Here is a 21,801-nt window from a genome sequence, read left to right as displayed (position 1 = left end):
ATTCTCCATAGTCCATGAGTGGAATAGGTGGAGATCCTAGACAGTGGGTGTAACCAAGCAATGGGCTTGTGTTCCCTCAGCACAGAAAGCCAAACTCTTGACAGTGAGAGTTTGCAGCAAAGTAAGGGTTTATTTCAGGGCACCAAGCAAGGGAGTGGGAGACAAGTCTCAGATACAGTCCAACCTGGTCTTTGAGTTAGAGGTTTTTTTTAAAAGGGAAAGAACAAAGAAGCTGGGGTTAATCATCATCTTGTGACATTTTCTGTGACATTTCTTAATCGTAGAAGAAAGGATGTCTCTGGTTTATGATTCACTAGCCAGGTGGTCCATCACTTGGTGGTCTGTTAGCTTATCTTGCCCTGGAGAAGTAAGCTGTACATTAATGATGATATCTGATGATACAATAACAATTTTAGTACATTAATGATATTATCAACAACAGCAGTTTTGGTCACCTGACTCTGGTTGATTAGTATTCATTTAGCACAGGATTAAGGTCAGAGGAGACAAGAAAGGGAATAAAGTTGGATAGAGAGGTTAATCCTAAACTCGGTTTTAGGGGGACTTGGTTTCAAGGGGATGGCAGGAGCAAAGGCACAGGCTATAAACAGGCACCTGACAGCAGTTTGATGTTGTCGGCTCATAATATGCTAGCCTGGAGTTAGAACATGTTAAAGAACTTGGACTACTGATATTGTCTTTTTTTTTTCTCACTCTTGAGAGCACATTTGAGGCACCCTGGGGAGCTTTCAAGAGGAAAAAAAAAAGCAGTGCTTGGAAACCACCTCTAGAGATTCTGTTAGTCTGGGACCTGCTCTAAACTATTAGTATTTTTATTTAGGCTCCCTAGGTAATGCTGTAAGTAATCAAGTTTCACTGAGAAAAGGAGGAAAGAGATTGGTGACCAGAGGTCAAGTGGTTAAGAAGTGAATTGATTGCAAAAAGGAGGAAGGTAACTTTTACATAAACTTTTATTGATACATATGAGCAGGAGAGCAATAGTCTGTGATCAAGCTTACTATTGACCTTAGAATATGGGAGAGAGAGTTTCTGGCATAACAGCAATAAATAACATATTAGATAGCTGCTGATCCAAAATATGATGAAATAGAATTTAAAAACCCCTGGGAAGTTGTTTCTTCTCTTGACAAAGTAGTAAACTTAATCTCTTGATTAGATAATTAATGAACTTGAACGCCCTGATAAAGTCTGTTTGGAAGATGAAAGGCTTTTTTTGGTGTGAGTGAGCAAATTTTTAAGACAACAACATAAACAGCTGCATGCACCATACATTATAGATATTTTACTTTTGTGAACTAATATTCACTTCTGTTGATTTCTCTAGGTCTCCTGTTTTGTAAATACATAGTCTATCTTATTTGAATAAAAATGTAGATGCAGTTAGCATTTACTACTTCATAGCATATTGAAATGTTATTTATAGTGAGCAAAATGTTTTGCGTTACTCAAAAACTAATCAGCAAGTGGGCCTTTTTGGTATTGGATAGTGAGAAATAAAATACTTGTTTTTTACTAAGCAGAATTGCTTTAGTTTGGACACGAGGGAAAATAAAATTACATATATTATAATGCAGTAATATGTAGTAGATGAAAGTGTGGGCTCTGGAACCACACTACCTGTAGTAGAATCCCAGCTGTAGCTCTTTGACTTCACACAAACAAATACTTTTCTTTGCCTCATTTTTCTCATTTGTACAATTAGGATGATGATAACATTACTCCTTCAGAAGGTTTTTGTGAGAACTAATTGAGACTCCGTGTAAAGTATGTGGAACAGTATTTGCTATACACATTTCATATTGTAAATGAAGAGGTCTAAATTAAAGAGTATTGTTATCTCTTATAGGCTCTCTCAGCAATTAATTCTTGTAGTCCCTGTTCTATTTCCTGATAACGAGAGCCAAAATGCTAGGATCTAAAAGCAGGCGTTTACCTTGGGTGTAGTGAGCATATGGGTGGGCTGTCAGTCAGGTCAGTAGGTTCAGGGTCAGGGCAGGAGCAGACCTAGGGTTAGGAGTTCTCTCAAATGAATCCACCTGTAACAAAACCTCACTTCTGATTAGGATGTCAGCTTGAGGCCATCTGCCCTGTGGAGGACTCTAGTTGAGTGCTTGAGGTCCTTTGGTTTGCTCCCTGCTGACTCTTTCTTCACTGGCCTCCTCTTCCAGCTTCTGCTTGTGGGATTAGAATAGTAATACCCCCAAGGAGTACTCAACATGATCTGTTAGGATGCAAGAAAAAATATTAAAATGTTTGTCTATATTTTTGTCTTTCCTCTTTCAAATTATTTTTTTAAAATATGCTAATATATTAGTGTGATAGCATTGTATAACTTCTAAATAAATATACATATAATGTAGTTATGTGCCCAAGTATGTTTTTACTTGTAAGTTCATGATTTAAAGTTTCCTAGAACACTTTTAGAAGTAGGGAAAGATGGGGCCTCTTAAGGAATTTCACAACTGTGCTCTCATTTTTCCTGGTGTGTGTGTGATAGTCTGAAGTTAGTTAAGAGACTGTCCCTTGTGCCCCGCTGTGGCAAATCCCCCTTTTACTTAGCAGCATTGTGAATCACAAAAAGCCTGGAAACAGAAGCTGAGGCCTGTGCTTTGGTACACTTCTCTCTGCTGCTCTTGACATTTCCTACTCCTGCCACTCTGAGCTGGAGTGTTTTCTGTGGAGCTGTTGGGACAACCTGTCTTTTGCCAAAGTTGAATTATCTGGGGTCTCTTTTGTCCACATTAAAGTTTTGGTTGTGACTTCCCTGGTGGTGCTGTGGTTAAGAATCCACCTGCCAATGCAGGGGACACAGGTGGGATCCCTGGTCTGGGAAGATCCCACATGCCATGGAGCAACTAAGCCTGTGCACCACAGCTGCTGAGCCTGTGTGCCACAACTACTGAAGTCCACACTCTCTACGGTCCACGTGCCGCAACTACTGAGCTCGCGTGCTGCAAATGCTGAAGCCCACGGGCCTAGAGCCTGTGCTCCGCAACAAGAGAAGCCACGGCAATGAGAAGCCTGTGTACTGCAATGAAAAGTAGCCCCCGCTCGCAGCACCTAGAGAAAGCCCACATGAAGCAACGAAAACCCGATGCAGCCAATAAAAAAAAAAAAAAAAAAAGGAAAAGAAAAGTTTTGGTTGTTTGCCATTGATCAGCATTTGCCATCAGTATGGGTCTTTATATCCTATACCATTCAGAAATTTCTCAGTTTTTTTTTTTAATGTAACCTTTCCTAGCACAGCTAAATGTTTTTTCTTATTTTTAATTTTTTGCGTATGTCATGTCCGTGAAATTTTTAAACAGGGAAAGTAAACTGAAGGGTTCAGTTTGCTCTCTTGAAACCAAAAGCCTGACATGTTTTTAGATTTTTGACATATATACATTAATATGTATAAAATAGATAACTAATAAGAACCTGCTACATAAAAAATGAAATTAAAAAAATATATATATTTTGAGCCTAGACCCCGCCCCACGCTCAAACGTCACACCCCCACCCCAACTAGGACCCTGCTCCACCCTATACCCCGCCCCTGCCTAAGTTCCACCCCCCACCTAAACTCTGCTGCCCATAACCAAGACTTTTTTTTCTTCTTTTTTCTTTTTTCTTTTAGATTGGGGTTCTGTTTTACCTTGTTGTTGATTCATTTATATTTTTATTTTTTCTAATCTTTTATTTTTCTAATTTTATCTTATTCTTTATACTTTGTTATTCTGCTCCTTTTGGCTTGTTCCCCCCCCCCCTTTTTTTTTTTTTTGCTGTTGTGGTTTAGTTTTACCTTGTTGCAGTTGTTTCAATTATATTTTTATTTTTCCTAATATATTTTTATCTTTATTTTTTTATTCTTTGTTATTGTACTGCTCCTTTCCCTCTCTCTCTCTCTCTCTCTCTCTTTTTTTTTGGCCATGCCACCCAGCTTGTGGGATCTTGGTTCCCAGGCCGGAGGTTGGGCCCGACTTCTTGCAGTGAGAGCGCCGAGTCCAAACCACTGGACTAACAGAGAACCTCAGACCCCAGGGAAATTAATTAGAGTGAGGCCTCCTGGAGGTTCTCATCTCAGCACCAAGACCCAGCTCTACCCAACTGCCTGCAAATGCCAGTGCTGGACGCCTCAGGCCAAACAACCAGTAAGACAGGAATACAGCCCTACTCATCAAAAAAAAAAAAAATGAAATGACAAAAAATATGTTACAAATGAAAGGAGCAGGGTAAAAACCTACAAGACCAATAAATGAAGACAAAATAGGCAACCTACCTGAAAAAGAATTCAGAGTAATGATAGTAAAGATGATCCAAAATCTTGGAAACAGAATGGAGAAAATACAAGAAATGTTTAATAAGGATCTAGAAGAACTAAAGAGCAAACAGTGCTGAACAACACAATAACTGAAATTAAAAATACTCTAGAAGGAATCAATAGAATAACTGAGGCAGAAGAACGGATAAGTGAGCTGGAAGATAAAATGGTGGAAATAACTGGCGGGGAGCAGAATAAAGAAAAAATAATGAAAAGAATAGAGGACAGTCTCAGACTTCTGGGACAACATTTAATGCACCCACCAACATTGGAATTATAGGGTTTCCAAAAGAAGAAGAGAAAAAGAAAGGGTCTGAGAAAATATTAGAAGAGATTATAGTCAAAAACTTCCCTAACATGGGAAAGGAAATAGTCAAGTCCAGGAAGTGCAGAGTCCCATACAGGATAAACCCAGAAGAAAAACGCTGAGACACATATTACTCAAACTATCAAAAATTAAATTAAAAAAAATGTTAAAAGCAGCAAAAGCAACAAATAACATACAATGGAATCTCCATAAGGTTAACAGCTGATCTTTCAGCAGAAACTCTGCAAGCCAGAAGGGAGTGGCAGGACATATTTAAAGTGATGAAAGGGAAAAACCTACACCCCAGATTACTCTGCCTGACAAGGATCTCATTCAGATTTGATGGAGAAATCAAAAGCTTTACAGACAAGCAAAAGCTATGAGAATTCAGCACCAGCAAAGCAGCTTTACAACAAATGCTAAAGGAACTTCTCTAAGCGGAAAACAAAAGAGAAGAAAAAGACCCACAAAAACAAACCCAAGTCAATTAAGAAAATGGTAGTAGGAACACACATATAGATAATCGCCTTGAATGTAAATGGAACAAATGCTCCAAACAAAAGACACAGCCTGGCTGAAAGGATACAAAAACAAGATCCTTATATATGTTGTCTACAAGAAACCCTCTTCAGACCTAGGGACACATACAGACGGAAAGTAAGGGGATGGAAAAAGATATTCCATGCAAATGGATATCACAAGAAAGCTGGATTAGCAATGCTCATATCAGATAAAATCGACTTTAAAGTGAAGCCTATTACAAGAGATAGATAAGAAAGGACACTACATAATGATCAAGGGATCAATCCAAGAGGAAAACTTAACAATTATAAATATTTATGCACCCAATATAGGAGCATGTCAGTGCATAAGGCAAATGCTAACAGCCATAAAAGGAGAAATCAACAGTAACACAACAATAGTGGGGGACTTTAACACCCTACTTACGCCATTAGATCATCTAGACAGAAAATAAATAAGGAAACACAGCTTTAAATGACACAATAGACCAGATAGACTTAATTGATATTTTTAGGACATTCCACCGGAAAACGGAAGAATACACTTTCTTCTCAAGTGCACATGGAATGTGCTCCAGAATAGATCACATCTTGGGTCACAAATCAAGCCTTGGAAAATTTAAGAAAGTTGAAATTGTATCAAGCATCTTTTCCAACCACAATGCTATGAGATTAGAAATCAATTACAGGAAAAAACAGTAAAAAACAAAAATACATGGAGGCTAAACAGTGTGCTGCTAAATAACGAGATCACTGAAGAAATCAAAAGAAATAAAAAAAAAACACCTAGAAACAAATGACAATGAAAACACGACGATCCAAAACCTATGGGACGCAGCAAAAGCAGTTCTAAAAGAGAAGTTCATAGCAATTCAAACTCAAGTAACAAGAAAAATCTCAAATAAACAATCTAACCTCACACCTAAAGCAGCTAGAAAAAGAAGAAAAAATAAAACCCAAAGTTACTAGAAGGAAAGAAATCATAAAAATCAGAGCAGAGATAAATGAAATAGAAACAAAACAATAGCAAAGATTAATAAAACTAAAAGTTGTTTCTTTGAGAAGATAACTGAAATTGATAAACCATTAGCCAGACTCATCAAGAAAAAAAGGGAGAGGACTCAAATCAATAAAATTAGAAATGACAAAGGAGAGATTACACCTGACACCGCAGAAATACAAAAGATCATAAGAGAGTACTGCAAGCAACTATATGCCAATAAAATGGACAACCTGGAAGAAAGGAACAAATTCTTGGAAAAGTACAACCTTCCAAGAATGAACCAGGAAGCATTAGAAAATATAAACCGACCAATCACGGGTAATGAAGTTGAAGCTGTAATTAAAAATCTTCCAACAAACGAAAGTCCAGGACCAGATGGCTTCACAGGCAAATTCTATCAGACATTTAGAGAAGAGTTAACACCTGTCCTTCTCAAACTCTTCCAAAAAACTGCAGAGGAAGGAACACTCCCAAACTCGTTCTGTGAGGCCACCATTGCCCTGATACCAAAACCAGACAAAGATATCAGAAAAAGAGAAAATGATAGACCAGTACCACTGATGAACATAGACACAAGAATCCTCAACAAAATAGTAGCAAACAGAATCCAACAACACATTAAAAGGATCATACATCATGATCAAGTGGGATTTATCCCAGGGATGCAAGGATTCTTCAGTATAGGCAAAAAAACATCAGTGTGATACACCATATTAACAAATTAAAGAATAAAATGCAAAAAAAGCTTTTGACAAAATTCAACACCCATTTAATGATAAAAACTCTCCAGAAAGTGGGCATAGAGGGAACCTACCTCAGCATAATAAAATCCATATATGAAAAACCCACAGCAAACATCATTCTCAGTCATGAAAAACTGAAAGCATTTCCTCTAAGGTCAGGAACAAGACAAGGATGTCCACTCTCAACACTGTTATTCAACATAGTATTGGAATTCCTAGCCATGGCAGTCAGAGAAGAAAAATAAATAAGATGAATCCAAATTGGAAAAGAAGAAGTAAAACTGTCACTGTTTGCCAATGACATGATACTATACATAGAAAACCCTAAAGGTGCCACCAGAAAACTACTAGAACTAATCAGTGAATTTGGTAAAGTTGCAGGATACAAAATTAATGCACAGAAATCTCTTGCATTCCTATGCACCAACAACGAAAGATCAGAAAGGGAAATTAAGGAAACAATCCCACTTACCATCGCAACAAAAATAATAAAATGCCTAGGAATAAACCTACCTAAGGAGGCAAAAGACCTGTACTCAGAAAACTATTAAAACACTGATGAAAGAAATCAAAGATGACATAAACAGATGGAGAGATATACCATGCTTCTGGATTGGAAGAATCAGTATTTTGAAAATGACTATAGTACCCAAAGCAGTCTACAGATTCAGTGCAATCCCTATCAAATTACCAATGGCATTTTTCACAGAATTAGAACAAAAAATTTTACATTTCGTGTGGAAACACAAATGACCCCAAATAGCCAAAACGATGTTGAGAAATAAAAAAGGAGCTGGAGGAATCAGGCTCCCTGACTTCAGGCTGTACTACAAAGGTACAGTAATCAAGAGAGTATGGTACCAGCACAAAAACAGAAATATAGATTAATGGAACAGGATAGATAGCCCAGAGATAAACCCATGCACATATGGTCACCTTATCTTTGATAAAGGAGGCAAGAATATACAATGGAGAAAAGACAGTCTATTCAATAAGTGGTGCTGGGAAAAATGGGCAGCTGCATGTAAAAGAATGAAGTTAGAACACACTAAATTAACTCAAAATGGATTAAAGACCTAAATGTAAGGCCAGACACTGTAAAACTCTTAGAGGAAAATATAGGCAGAACACTGTATGACGTAAATCACAGCAAGATCCTTTTTGACCCACCTCCTAGAGTAAGGGAAATAAGAAAAAAAGATAAACAAATGGGACCTAATGAAACTTAAAAGCTTATGCACAGCAAAGGAAACCATAAACAAGACTCAAAGACAACCCTCAGAATGGGAAAAAATATTTGCAAATGAAGTAACTGACAAAGGATTAATTTCTAAAATATAGAAGGTGCTCATGCAGCTCAATATCACAAAAACAAACAACACAATTAAAAAATGGGCAAAAGACCTAAATAGACATATCTCCATAGAAGACATACAAATGGCCAACAAATACATGAAAAAATGCTCAACATCTCTTATTACTAGAGAGATGCAAATCAAAACCACAATGAGGTACCACCTCACACCAGTCAGAATGGCCATCATCAAAAAATGTAGAAACAGTAAATGCTGGAGAGGGTGTGGAGAAAAGGGAACCCTCCTGCCCTGTTGGTGGGAAAGTAAATTGATACAGCCACTATGGAGAACAGTATGGAGGTTCCTTAAAATGCTAAAAATGGAGCTACTCTATGACTCAGCAATCCCACTATGTAGCAATCCCACATATACCCTGAGAAAACCAAAATTCAAAAAGAGTCGTGTACCACAATGTTCATTGCAGCACTGTTTACAATAGCCAGGACATGGAAGCAACCTAAATGTCCATCAACGGATGGATAAAGGTGTGGCACATATATACAGTGGAATATTACTCAGCCATCAAAAGAACGAAATTGAGTTATTTGTTGTGAGGTGGATGGACCTCGAGTCTGTCTTACAAAGTGAAGTAAGTCAGAAAGAGAGAAACAAATACCATATGCATATATATGGAATTTTAAAAAGCGGTACTGATGAACCTCGTAGCAGGTCAGGAATAAAGACGCAGACATAGAGAATGGACTTCAGGGCACGGCAGGAGTTGGTGGGGGGAAGCTGGGATGAGATGAGAGAGTAGCACTGACATATATATGCTACCTGATGTAAAATGGATGGCTAGTAGGAAGCACATAGCACAAGGAGATCAACTCGATGCCTTGTGACGACCTAGAGGGGTGGGATAGGGAGGGTGGGAGGGAGGCTCAAGAGGGAGGGGATATGGGGATATATGTATACATATAGCTGATTCACTTTGTTGTACAACAGAAACTAACACACATTGTAAAGCATTTATACTCCAATAAAGATGTGAAAAAATAAATACAGAAATAAGATAGAAAGGGAAAAAACGAAAGAGAAAACTGTAAGAGAGAGTTAACATTAAGAGAGATATACCGGGGCTTCCCTGGTGGCGCAGTGGTTGAGAGTCCGCCTGCCGATGCAGGGGACACGGGTTCGTGCCCCGGTCCGGGAAGATCCCACATGCTGCGGAGTGGCTAGGCCCGTGAGCTGTGGCCGCTGAGCCTGCGCGTCTGGAGCCTGTGCTCTGCAACGGGAGAGGCCACAACAGTGAGAGGCCCGCCTACCGAAAAAAAAAAAAGATATACCAATCAAATAAAAAGTGTGGAGTTTGGATTGTGGCTCAAGAAGCCAACTGTTAAGAAAAATTCATAAGACCGTAAGAAAAACTTGTGCTCTAGATATTTGATAGCAAGAAATAACTGCTAATTTTTTTAGGTGTGAATAATGGTATTTTAACTATGGTTTAAAAAATGAAAGATTCTACAACTCTCTGAGGGTATGAATGAACAAAACATGTTTTAAAATTGTTATAATACAAATTTACCACAACATAAAACAATTTTAAAAAATGACTTAAAATGATAAACAAATGCAATTTGTAAATCTCATTTGGATCCTAAGTGGAACAAATAAACTGTAAAAAAATACATATTTTAAAAATATCCACAGAAATTTAAACATATTAGGGATCTACTGGTAAGTCTTTCTGGTGTGATAATGGTATTGTAATGTTTTATTTTTGTTTTTATAAGACTCCTTATGTTTAAGAATTTTAAAATAAAGTATTTACAAATAAAATGGTGTATCTGGGATATGCTTCAAAACAATCTGAGAGGGGAGAGGTGCTGTAGATGAAGCAAAACTGGCCATGAGTTTCTATCTATTAAAGCTGACTAATGAGTACATTTGCACTATTGTACTATTCTAACTGCTTATTTGTATATGTTTGAAGTTTTCAATAATAAAAAGGTTTTTAAAGCCAAAAAAAGTAAAAAGAAATATTTATTGTTTATTTTAAACCAAGAATGTTTATTACTTAAGAACTAATGTTGAATCTTTTTGTAAAGCTTTTGAAATCTTAATAAACTCTCACCTCCCTCATTTTATTTTAAATATAGAATTAAAAATATGCTTTTGTTGGCCTCATGCTAGGTGTGGATTAATAATCCTAGTTTACCACTTTTTTTACCCTAATACTCCTGAGTACCTACCATAGGCTAATCATTCTTGGAGATGACGTGGATATTAAGATGAATAAGGCAGTAATCTCTGTCCTTAGTTTTAAACAGCCAAGGAGGGTAAATAGACACTCTACTAAGAATAGTTAATTATGATAAAATAAATGTTCAAATAGCAGTATCGGTAAAGTACTATGGGATTATCAGTGATCAAGTGATTAATTTTATCTAGATGATAGGAAAGCTTCATTCATGGAAGCATGTTAGTTGAGCTGGGCCTTGAGGAATACATTATTTAACAGGTGGTAAAAGTACAGAAGAAACATTCTAGACAGGGGAAGAAGCATGACCAGAGGCGTAGAAGTGTAAAATTTATGGCATGTGCCAAGGATGTTTTTTTGCTCAGTGCGGGTAGAACATAGCATTTACGATGGTGAATGAAGGGAAGTAGGAATGGGGGTGAAATCAGCAGCTGGATACCCTGAGGCATGGCATTTACATGTCCTCAGAGACTCTTATTGCCAAAATGATACTATTGTCTGGGCTACCTAATAGTATAGTTTTGGGGGTGGAGTGCTAAGCTGAAATAGGAAAAGTGGGATTATGACAGCTCTGTGTCTGTTCCCCAGATTCTTCTTTTTATCTGTTTGGGTCATGATGGGAGATGAGAAGGAAAAGGACATACAAAAAAGTGGATCAAATAAGATTGAAATGAAACTACAAAATTTAATAACCAAAACCTGAATTTAAATTTTCAGAAACGTTCCTTTAATTACTGTGTTAAATTTAGGAAAGATCTTTTCTGTAGCAAAAGAATAAACCTATAATTTCTATGTAGTTTTGTTCTTTTGAAGTATAGTGCCATCCAGTTATAATGTGAGTGTTGAACTGAAATTGGCTTTTTTTTTTTTTAAGGTGGTGAAAACGGTTGGTTTGCGTGAAGTCTGGTTTTTTGGGCTGCAGTATGTGGACAGCAAGGGCTATTCTACGTGGCTTAAACTAAATAAAAAGGTAAAGCATGTATGATAACATCCAGCTAATAATTAAGCTTCTTTGAAGTTATCATGGTCATGAATTTGTGCCAGAAAAGCTCAGAATCTGACTGAGTTCAAGCTTTCTTTTACAGTTATCTCTGAATCATTAGAGGTATCATGTCTTTTAATTTAGTAAGGTACCATCAACTTATCATCTTCGAAAACAGAAATGTTCATTTTTGCTATTTGAAAACTCAGAAGTAAAAAATATTATGAGGTGTTACTTAGTACTTTGACCTTAATTTAAACATCTTAAGGATAAGCTTCTCAAGAGAAATTTCAATTTAGTTATTAGTTAGGATCTGTGAACTACCGGTCACATTCATGAGCATAGAATCTTTTTCACACATACATTTTTTACAGGTTTAGAATCTTAATGGATTTAGAATCTTACTTATGTTTTACATCCTACTTTGTTCCAAAGAGAAGTTTATGTGACTGTGGTCAGTTATTGTGAACTTAATATTTTTGACAGTACTTGAAATAACTGTTTCAGGTGACACAGCAAGATGTTAAAAAAGAGAATCCTCTGCAGTTCAAATTTAGAGCTAAATTCTTTCCTGAAGATGTTTCTGAGGAATTAATTCAAGAAATAACCCAGAGACTTTTCTTCTTGCAAGTTAAAGAAGCTATCTTAAATGATGAGATATATTGTCCACCAGAAACTGCAGTTCTTTTGGCTTCCTATGCTGTCCAAGCCAAGTATGGAGATTTTAATAAAGAGATTCATAAGCCAGGCTACCTGGCTAATGATAGACTCCTACCCCAGCGGTAAGTGAAACGTGCTTTTATGTTAATAGTCTCTGAAAAATCATATTTTAGAAGTTTGTAAATGGTTGTGTTTTTTGTTCGTTCGTTTTAGATTTTTAAGTTGCCAGCTGGATCAGAGAGTATAGTTTTAAAAGTTATGACCCAGAAGCTACATAGATTTATGTACTCTATAATTACTTAAAGTTTCTGCCTCTTCTCATTCCCACAAGATAAGCAATAAATGGAGGCAGTGATAATTTGGGCTGGAGGAAGACATGACTATTGTTGCTCATTAGTAAAAATTCTCACACAGGCAGATGCTTAATAAATGCTTTTGAAAATAATAAGTGCCAGGCTATATTTCCTCCGTAGAATTAAAATTAAGTTTCTAACTTTTCAAAAGGCTTTTTAAACTCGGTTTTCAGACTCCTAGTCTAGGGCTCTGTTCTCATCTGCAGCATATTGCTGTCTCTACTGAACTCGGGTCTGCTCACCAGACCAGGCAGGAAAGCCAGTCTACTGACACCTGGTTGTGGTGAAGGAAAGTGTAGCATTTATTGCAGGTGCCAAGCAAGGGAGTGGGAGACAAGCCTCAGATCCACTGCCACTTGGTCTTTGAGTCAGGGGCTTTTTAAAGGGGAAGAACAAAGAGGCTAGAATTGATCATTGTCTTGTGACAGTTTGGGAGTCAGAAGTCTGGTTTAAGATTCTCTGGCCAGTGGTCTGTGGCTTGAGGGTCTGTTAGCTCATCTTGCCCTGGAGAAACAACCTGAGTTTGTACATTAATGATGATATCTATAATAACAACTTTAGTACATTAACAATGTTAGCGACAGTAGGACAGTAGCAACTTTAGTCATCTGACTTGGTTGATTAGTGTTCACTTAGCACAGGATTGAGGTCAGAGGGGACAAGGAAAGGGAATAAAGTTTTGGATAGAGAGATTAATCAAAAACTCAGTAAGAGAACTTGGTTTAGGGGGACTCGGTTTCAGTATAACAGTTATTTTAAAATAGTATGGCATAGGAAAACATCATTAGCAGAAGACCTAGATTTTGAATGCTGATTCTACCCTTTGCTAATTATGGGGCCTTAGTACATAACTTAAACTCTCTAAGCCTCAATGTCTGAATCTGCAAACAGGGGATAACAGTTGTGCTCTGTCAACCTTTCTGTTTATGATTATAGTTCATGAACTGTATGCTTTACAGTTTTAATTGTGAATACAAGTGTTAGTTAGTAGTGTTAGTTATAAAATCTAGAAAGTACATCAAATGTTACTTTTAAATATCTCAGTTCTTAATTATAGTAGTGTACATGACCTTGATCCTAGAATGTACATGGGGATTCTTCTTTAGAATCCAGAGAAGTTATTACAATTCTTAGCTCAGATTCCTGAATTTCAAAATTTCTATTTAAAGGCAAAACTGTATATTAACCTAAAATTTCAGTTCTCTATCACCTCCTCATAGTATTTAAGCCCTTAGGTATAATTTCTTTTTCATAGGTACTAAATATGAAGAAAGACAAAACTACTTTGTCTACTTTTTATTAATTTCCTTTGGTTGTAAGCATTAAAGATTATTTTTGGCTAATAAATTATATTCTGTTGTTATATGCTTTATAGGTACCCTTAAGTACAGTAGCTTTAATAATTGATTATTAAATGTTATACTGTTCTGCTCTTTAATATTACAACAATAATAGTTATCTTAGAAGGTAAAATAATGCATGTTGTTCACTGAAAGAATCAGGAATATGAAATACTTATTAGTCTCTGTTTCTTTTTGATGATTATTCCAGCCCAAAGTTCCTTTTCTCAGATTTTTTAAGCACTAAATTGAGTAACTGATTACTGGTACAGTAGAATTTCATTTCAGTTAAAAGTTTTTATTTTAATTGAGGTATAATTTATATATAGTAAAACGCCAGCAGGTTAGCTTTTAAATCAGAACATAAGGTAATGGTTATATATAATCAAAATTACCCTTAAAATTCTTAATTGTTCATAAAATAGTCATGTTTCATCTCAACAAGTATAACATAGATAGTTGTTCTTTCAGTGTTAGATCAGATTGCTGTTTGGGTGAGTACCAGATGAAGTAATTGGCTTACATTTAATAGTCATGTGATTAAAAAAATTTTTTTTGATACTGGAATCACTTAAACACAATTAATTTAACTTCTTTTACATGCATATGTGCTGTAACCCATTCTATTTAGAAGAAGGAAGATAGCACAGGCTGTTCAAGATTTGGTCTTTAACTTTGAAGGTCCAGTCAGGTGTCCTTCAAGTTGTTAGTCTAAGGAGGACTAATTCAAGTTATCTAAGTTTAAAAGAGACTCATAAAGTCAGAATACTAAGTTGTTGGTTTAGAATGGAGAAGAAACCTTCAGTCGTTGATTTATTCCATGTATAGTATATAACAAACTTTTATCACTAAGTATCTGGGGGAAAATTAGTAATCAGCTTATTTGGTGAACCTAAATCAAACACAATAATTTGATTTTGTTGGATGTTTATAATTCTTGTATTGAAAAACCCAGATAAGCAATCTGTTCTCCCACAGTAGAGTTTAGCAATCTGCTGATAGGAATAATCAGCTCCACCAGATAGTATCCCTCTCTTTTAAAAAGAGCTAGATATGCATAAATTTTTGTGTACCAGGTTTCTGACTTGGGCATTTGGGTGGTTTGTAATACCTTTTCAAGGTAAGAGGAGAAGGAACACATTTCAGAGGAGGAAGATTTCAGTTTTGAACCTATTGAGTTTGAAATATCTCTAGTATAAGAGCAGTTTCAGTAGATTGTTGGGGGTTGAAGCCAGATTGTGGTGGACTGGGGGTGATGATGTGAGGTATGGAAATGAAGGGTGGTGAATATGAACAGTTCACGAAAGAAATTTGGCTGTGACAAAGAAAAATACTAAGAGGAGGGAAGCATGAGTTTATAGACATGTTCTTTAAAAGATGGAAAAGAATTAATTCCTTTATTCACTTTACAGATTTTTGCCTCTTTTGTTCTGGCACTGGGCATAAGTGGTGAGCAACATGGATGTGATCTTTGCCCTCTTAACACAAATAAGTATATAGGCATACCTCCTTTTTTCTCACTTTGCTTTATTGTGTGCTTTAGGTATTGTGTTTTTTACAAATTGAAGGTTCGTGGCAACCCTGCATCAAGCAAGTCTTTTAGCACTGTTTTTTCCAGCAGCTTTAGCTCACTTCATGTCTCTGTGTCACATTTGGTAGCTCTCGCAATATTTCAAACCCTCCACTAGCAAAACGATTATGACTCCCTGAAGCCTCAGATGGTGGTTAGCATTTTTTAGCAATAAAATATTTTTAAATTAAGGTATGTACATTGTCTCTATGGATATAATGCTATTGCACACTTAATAGACTACAGTATAGTATAACCATAACCATATATGCACTGGGAAACCAAAAAATTTGTGTGACTTGCTTTCTTATTGTGGTCTGGAAATGAACCGAAAATATCTCTGTGGTATGCCTGTATCTGGTAATATATGTAGGCAGAGGACAATAAATGATGGAGTGAAGATCCTGAGAAAATAGAGGGATAAGTCTTTTAAAGTCTCAAATAGACAGATTTAAAGCCAGGTGGGACAGATTAGCCTTACCGTGAAGAAGATCTCCTTTTTCCTGGACAGAAGAAAAGAAAAAGTGGGAATTTTTTCCTCTTTTTTTTTAGTTATTATCTCTTTTTTTTAAATTTAATTTTTATTTTATAGTGGGGTATAGTTGATTTACAATGTTGTGTTAGTTTCAGGTGTACTGCAAAGTGGTTCAGTTATACAAATATATATATCCATTCTTCTTCAGATTCTTTTCCAAAGTGGGAATTTTTGGATACCTGCAAACCAGTCATGCAGATTAATAATACAAGCACATTATACAAAATGCAAACGAATGAGATTTGAAATTCAGAATATAAAAAGCTAGAACATAAATCTTAGTGACATTTAATTTAATTAATCCATACCTTCAGATTTAGTTAACATTGTAATATCTGCAATTGGCTGCACTGATTATGCCCTCAAGCCTTGCCTCTTGGTGAGCACAGAGGCCAGATGGCAAGAGAGTATAAAGACAAGAAAAATGTGGAAACTTAAATGCTGTAAAGAGGAAGACAAAAATCTCCTCAAAAGCAAGAGCTTAAAAGGATACATAGAGAAAATGGTGTGTAGTAAAAACATCATGGTCTGTCTGAGGCCTCATTAAGGAATTCACTCTAAATAGTGAGTAACTTGTCCAAGGGAAGATTATATTCCAAGATTCCTTTATGCTGCTAAGAAATCCGTGGGTTTACCTTAAAATTTTTACATAGTAAAAAAATAATATTTTAATACCACAGCTTTTGCTATCAGTAAAATAGGATCTGAGTATTCATCAATAAAGTTGGATAATTGTCATCATAATTCCCAAGGAGAATAGAAACACATAGCAGGATAGTAAACACAGCAGGTAAATTATATGCATGCTGAATTTGCTCATTTGGTGTTAAAATATTTGTCGTTGAAAATGAGAATGTTTGTGTTTGCTTACATTTGCAGAAGGAACACTGGAAGGATACAAAAGAAACTAATAAATTATTTGAAGTGTTGGGGGGTGGTGAAAAAAAATGCCTTTTCACTTGTGTACTTCTTATATAAAAGTATTACCGATAGAAAATAACAAAATTAAATTTAGCAGCAAAGAAAGTAAATACATAGAGTCATAGAAGAATTAAGACCCAAGAATTCTGATTTTCAGTCTGTTCTTGTCTAATTTTTTTTATTAATCATGAGGAAGTCATTTTCCCTTTTTTTGGCCCAATATTTTATTCATTTCAAATATTTGAATTCCCATAAACTAGCCATATAACTATCTTAAAAACATATATTATGTAAAATAGTTTCAGGATCATAGAATCTTTTTATTTTGAGATAGTTGTAGATTCGCACACACTGGTAAAAAACGATAGGGAGGTCTGGGTCTTGAGTATCCTTCTCCCAGCCTTCCGTAATGGTAACATCTCGCATGACTTTAGTACAGTATCACAACTAGGATGTTGACATTGATGCAATCCACTGACCCCATTCAGGTTTCATCAGTGTTACTGCAGTCATTTGTGTGTATATATATATTTGTTAATTCTGTGCAGTTTTATCATGTGTATAGCTTTGTGTGACCACCACAGTTAAGGTACTGAATGATTCTAGACTTTTAAAAAGAATATTTGGATTCTCCATGTTGGACCCAAACTGAGGAGCCCGGAGCTGCCGCCGGGGGATCGGGGCCGGGGGCAACCGGGGGAGCCGTTGCCCGGGCCTCCCGCTCTCCGTACAGGCCGCCTCCCTTCCCGGCCCAGGGGAGGAACAAGAGCAGGGATGTGAACAGCAGTGGGAGTCGGAGTCTCGGGAGCCGGAGCCGGAGCCGGAGCGGGCCCCCGCCCAGGCCCCCCAGCCCAGCCCAGCCCAGTCTGTGCGCCCGCGCGTCCTCCCGCCCAGCGAGCCCGGGCCCGCGGGATTGTTAGATGGAACACGGCTCCATCATCACCCAGGCGTGGAGGGAAGACGCCCTGGTGCTCACCAAGCAAGGCCTGGTCTCCAAGTCCTCTCCTAAGAAGCCTCGTGGACGTAACATCTTCAAGGCCCTTTTCTGCTGTTTTCGCGCCCAGCATGTTGGCCAGTCAAGCTCCTCCACTGAGCTCTCCGCATACAAGGAGGAAGCCAACACCATTGCTAAGTCGGATCTGCTCCAGTGTCTCCAGTACCAGTTTTATCAGATTCCAGGGACCTGTCTGCTCCCGGAGGTGACAGAGGAAGATCAAGGAAGAATCTGCGTGCTCATTGACTTGGATGAAACCCTTGTGCATAGTTCCCTTAAGCCAATCAACAATGCTGACTTCATAGTGCCTGTAGAGATCGAAGGGACCACTCAGCAGGTGTACGTGCTCAAGAGGCCTTACGTGGATGAGTTCCTGAGACGAATGGGGGAACTCTTTGAATGTGTTCTCTTCACTGCCAGCCTAGCTAAGTATGCTGACCCTGTGACGGATCTGCTGGACAGGTGCGGGGTATTCCGGGCCCGCCTGTTCCGTGAGTCCTGTGTGTTTCACCAGGGCTGCTATGTCAAGGACCTCAGCCGCGTGGGAAGGGACCTGAGGAAAACCCTCATTCTGGACAACTCGCCTGCTTCTTACATCTTCCACCCGGAGAATGCAGTGCCCGTGCAGTCTTGGTTTGACGACATGGCAGACACTGAGTTGCTGAACCTGATCCCAGTCTTTGAGGAGCTGAGTGCGGCAGAGGATGTCTACACCAGCCTTGGGCAGCTGCAGGCCCCTTAGCCTTCCCTGCTGCCAAGCAATGGACATCCCAGTTGGGGACTTTCCTACACTGTGCCTTTATGATCAGCCTGACAGAGTGGAATCTGGAGTATCTCACCAAATGAGACCTGGAACTAGAAGTGATCGGAAAGAGCTTTAGGACAGGTTAGATGCTGAGTGGGCAGATATCAGACCAGCGATACCCAGAGCTGCCTGCTCCCTGAGTTGGGTTCCTGAGATGTGAGTAAGTGCGTGTATTTGTGTGTGTGTGTGTGTGTGTATGAGTGTGTCTTGCCTTGAACTGTGGTCCTGGGATATAAGTGTTTCAGGCTGGGGGAGAAAGCGGATGATCAAGACTCTCCCCAAGTTAGTCTGTCTCCTCTCCTGTCCCCCTGAGAGCCACCGAGCTCTATAGGGGTGAAGACCATTGAAGGCTCCGTCGCCAAACCTATGGCCTTTCCTCAGTGTTGTAAGGCTTATGCCACGGAGAAAGGTAGGGTCAGAGGCTGCCTTCGGGTGCCCCAGGCACACATCTCCCTGAAGCCTTGCTCTAGCCAACTGCTGCAGACAGAATGACGACATTTCTGGGAAGATGAAAGCTTGTATCCAGAACTGGTAGCCCCAGTGGCCATCAGGTCCTGTGGCCCAAGGGCTGCACTAGCCTCTGGCCGAGTGCCTGGCTCGGGCCCTTTCTGTGTCTCCCCAAGGCTTGGGTGCCGGGCCTGCCCTCCTCACCACCTAGCCATAGTCTTGAACCTGTGGGGAAGGAGGTCTTCTCCCTGCCCTTGAAGAGGACAGATAACTGATTTCTGTTATTTTGACTCTGTTTTAAAATTCTCTTTCAAAATGTGGAGTGTTGGGGCTGTTTTGTTTCTGACAGAGCTGCAGTCCTGGGCCTGAGGTGAGTGTGGGAGGCCCTGGGGGTGCAGGGAAGAGGAAAATCCCAAGGGCATGAGTGTGTGTGTCCCCTTGGCTTGTAGGTCAGCTGGGCTCGGGATGTGTCCCTAAGTCTGCTCTTCAGGCATTCTCTGCTGGTGCTGCTGCAAGGACTTTGTCCCCAAGTCTGGGAAGGGCGCTCTGGGTCCCACCCACCTGTTTCTTGGGCAGGGCTCTTTTCTCTCGTGTCTTCCCCCAGGGCCAGGTGTCTTCATCCTTCCTGGCTGTTGCTTTTTCTCTCCAGGGTCTCAGGCACTCTTGCGTTTCCTGGGCTGAGGGGCTGGGTGTTCTCACCGTTTAGTTTGCCAACGTAACGCACGTGCCTCCTGCCAATGGTAACAGGTGTGAGTGAGCTCTTCACACACCTGCGCTTTGCGTGTCTCTTTGCTTTCAAAGTTTCTTAATAGTGAATGCTTTAAAAAATAAGTCACAAAAAGGAAGTTTCCCCAGAATGGAAAACAAAAGGGGAAGTGCTGCTGTAATTGGGAGCACAAGGGATCCCCCAGAGGGAGCCCCACTTCAGCATCACTGCCTTAGCCATGGCCTCCGCTCCCTCCCTCGGGTGGGAGGGGGTTCCTATCTCCCTCTCTGTTTTCCCTGGAGGCAGATGTCACAAAGCATTTGTAAGTTGCTTCAGGTGCAAGAACACCGCCCACTCAGGACTTAGCCCCATTATCCTTTTCAGACTGGCCACACACTAGTGCAGTCTGAGGAGCTAGCCGGGACCAGGTGGTGGAGTAGCAGCTTGGTGTTCTGACTGCCTAGCATCCTTCTCTAGCATTGTGATGCCACCTCCCCTCCTTGTCCCAAGGTTGTGAGGCTTTGTCTTTCCCTTTGGTGTCACATGAGTAGAACAGGGTCCCCAAAGCCCATGTGATCATTTCCCAGGCATCATTCCCTGGTGCCTGTGTGATTCTGCTTCAAGCAGGTAGGGGAAGAGGGCTCCAGGGCTGGCCAGGAGTGACACCTCCTGAAGGAAAATGGGAGCTTCTGATTCTAAGGCCCTGGCCTAGGCCTCTATCCTAATATTGCAGGAGGGGCCTCTCTCCCAAGCCCCATCCTAAGGGTTAGCCCTTGGGCCACATCTGCCATGGGGTCCGGCCATGCTTTTCTGACTAAATAAGCAATAAGAGGCTCTAAGCTGATCCAGTTCTGAGGCCCCTTTCTGCCCTGCCTTGGGTCTCCTTGCCTCCAGGTGAAGGAAGAGCTGGCGCCACCCGCTTTCCTATCAGACTTGTCCAAGTGTTCCAAGGGACTCGTGACCAGAGCCCAGGATGGCTCGGTGGGAGTGTCCCCGCTGCTTCTGCATGAAGCCCGGCTCCAGAGGCCTCATTCTCGCCAGAACCCTGCCCTGCCCCCATGCAGTTCCTCACCGGAAATGCCGCACCCCCCACTCACCCTCTCCTCCCTTTGCTGGAGAGGCAGCTCAGCCAAATAGGTCTAAGCAGGGTCCATCGGTGTGGACCAGAGCCAGCCTGAAGTCATTATGCACCTTCTGGTCTCCAGTTTCACAGTGTGTTAGGGGCAAGAGATGACTGCAAGACTTGCTCCTTAGAGGAATCAGGCCAGACTCAGTTTGGGAGGAAGGCAAGATTGAGAGGGAGCCAGTTCACCCCAGGATCTCTTCCGGGGTTTCCTACCAGCCCTTCCTGTTTGAGGCTGGTCTTCGGGAAGCAATAGGCCACCAGGCCTGGTCGACCCCAGTTCACGCCGTGCCAGGAATCTGCCCACCTGCCAGGTTCAGTTCTTTAAGGTGCCTCTTCAGGGACACAGTGTGTCTCTGATTGGGCTTCTAAATCAAAAGCCTGATGTTCGTGTCCCTCTCATAGGGGGAGCTTTGGACACAGGACCGGTTTGGAAAGGGTCAGGTAAGAGTTTCCACTCTGCACATTGTAGAGGGGACACTCTGTAGGTCCATGGGTCCCTTACTATAGCGAGGTTGAGTGAATTTGCCTTCAGTTAACCTGGGACCTTCTGTTTAATTCCCTCCTGCCTCCCAAAGATTTTGACCATTTTATAAATTCCCCTCCGTTAACAGTGGCCCAGAAACTTCTCTGTGCGAAAAGCATGGGAAGTCTAAAGGCAGTCATTCCCTGGGAAATGGATCCCGTTCTGTTTTGCTACCCCTACCCTGTTCATGAGGCCTCATTCAGTAAGGCAACCCCCGCGTAAGGCTGTCCTGTATCCCATGTCCCAGACACGTCAGGCGTCTGCGGAAAGTAAGCTTGTTTTCCCCTTCAGGTCTTCAGTCGGTTACTTGCCACTACTGTCCCTCAGTCGCCTTTTTTGTAAAATGGGGTTTTTAGTTTTGTCCTTTTATTTTAATACTGGTAAAT

General features: G+C 39.9%; 2 protein-coding genes across 2 annotated transcripts in view; both read left to right on the top strand.

The window, feature by feature from the left end:
* The window catches only part of RDX (radixin), an 80,939-nt gene that overhangs the window by 28,719 nt on the left and 30,419 nt on the right, over positions 1–21,801 (top strand). The window contains exons 4-5 of the mRNA XM_060105117.1: positions 11,328–11,423; positions 11,943–12,217. Of these exons, the coding sequence (XP_059961100.1) occupies positions 11,328–11,423; positions 11,943–12,217 (371 nt within the window). The remainder of the gene's footprint in view (positions 1–11,327; positions 11,424–11,942; positions 12,218–21,801) is intronic.
* On the top strand, positions 17,431–18,562 carry LOC132494077 (carboxy-terminal domain RNA polymerase II polypeptide A small phosphatase 2-like). Its single transcript, XM_060105118.1, has one exon. The coding sequence runs from the start codon at positions 17,735–17,737 to the stop codon at positions 18,548–18,550; it is 816 nt and encodes a 271-aa protein (XP_059961101.1). The 5' UTR covers positions 17,431–17,734; the 3' UTR covers positions 18,551–18,562.

The sequence above is a fragment of the Mesoplodon densirostris genome, chromosome 7 (assembly GCF_025265405.1).
Source record: "Mesoplodon densirostris isolate mMesDen1 chromosome 7, mMesDen1 primary haplotype, whole genome shotgun sequence".
NCBI lineage: Eukaryota > Metazoa > Chordata > Mammalia > Artiodactyla > Ziphiidae > Mesoplodon > Mesoplodon densirostris.
This window is presented reverse-complemented; position numbering and strand designations above follow the sequence as displayed.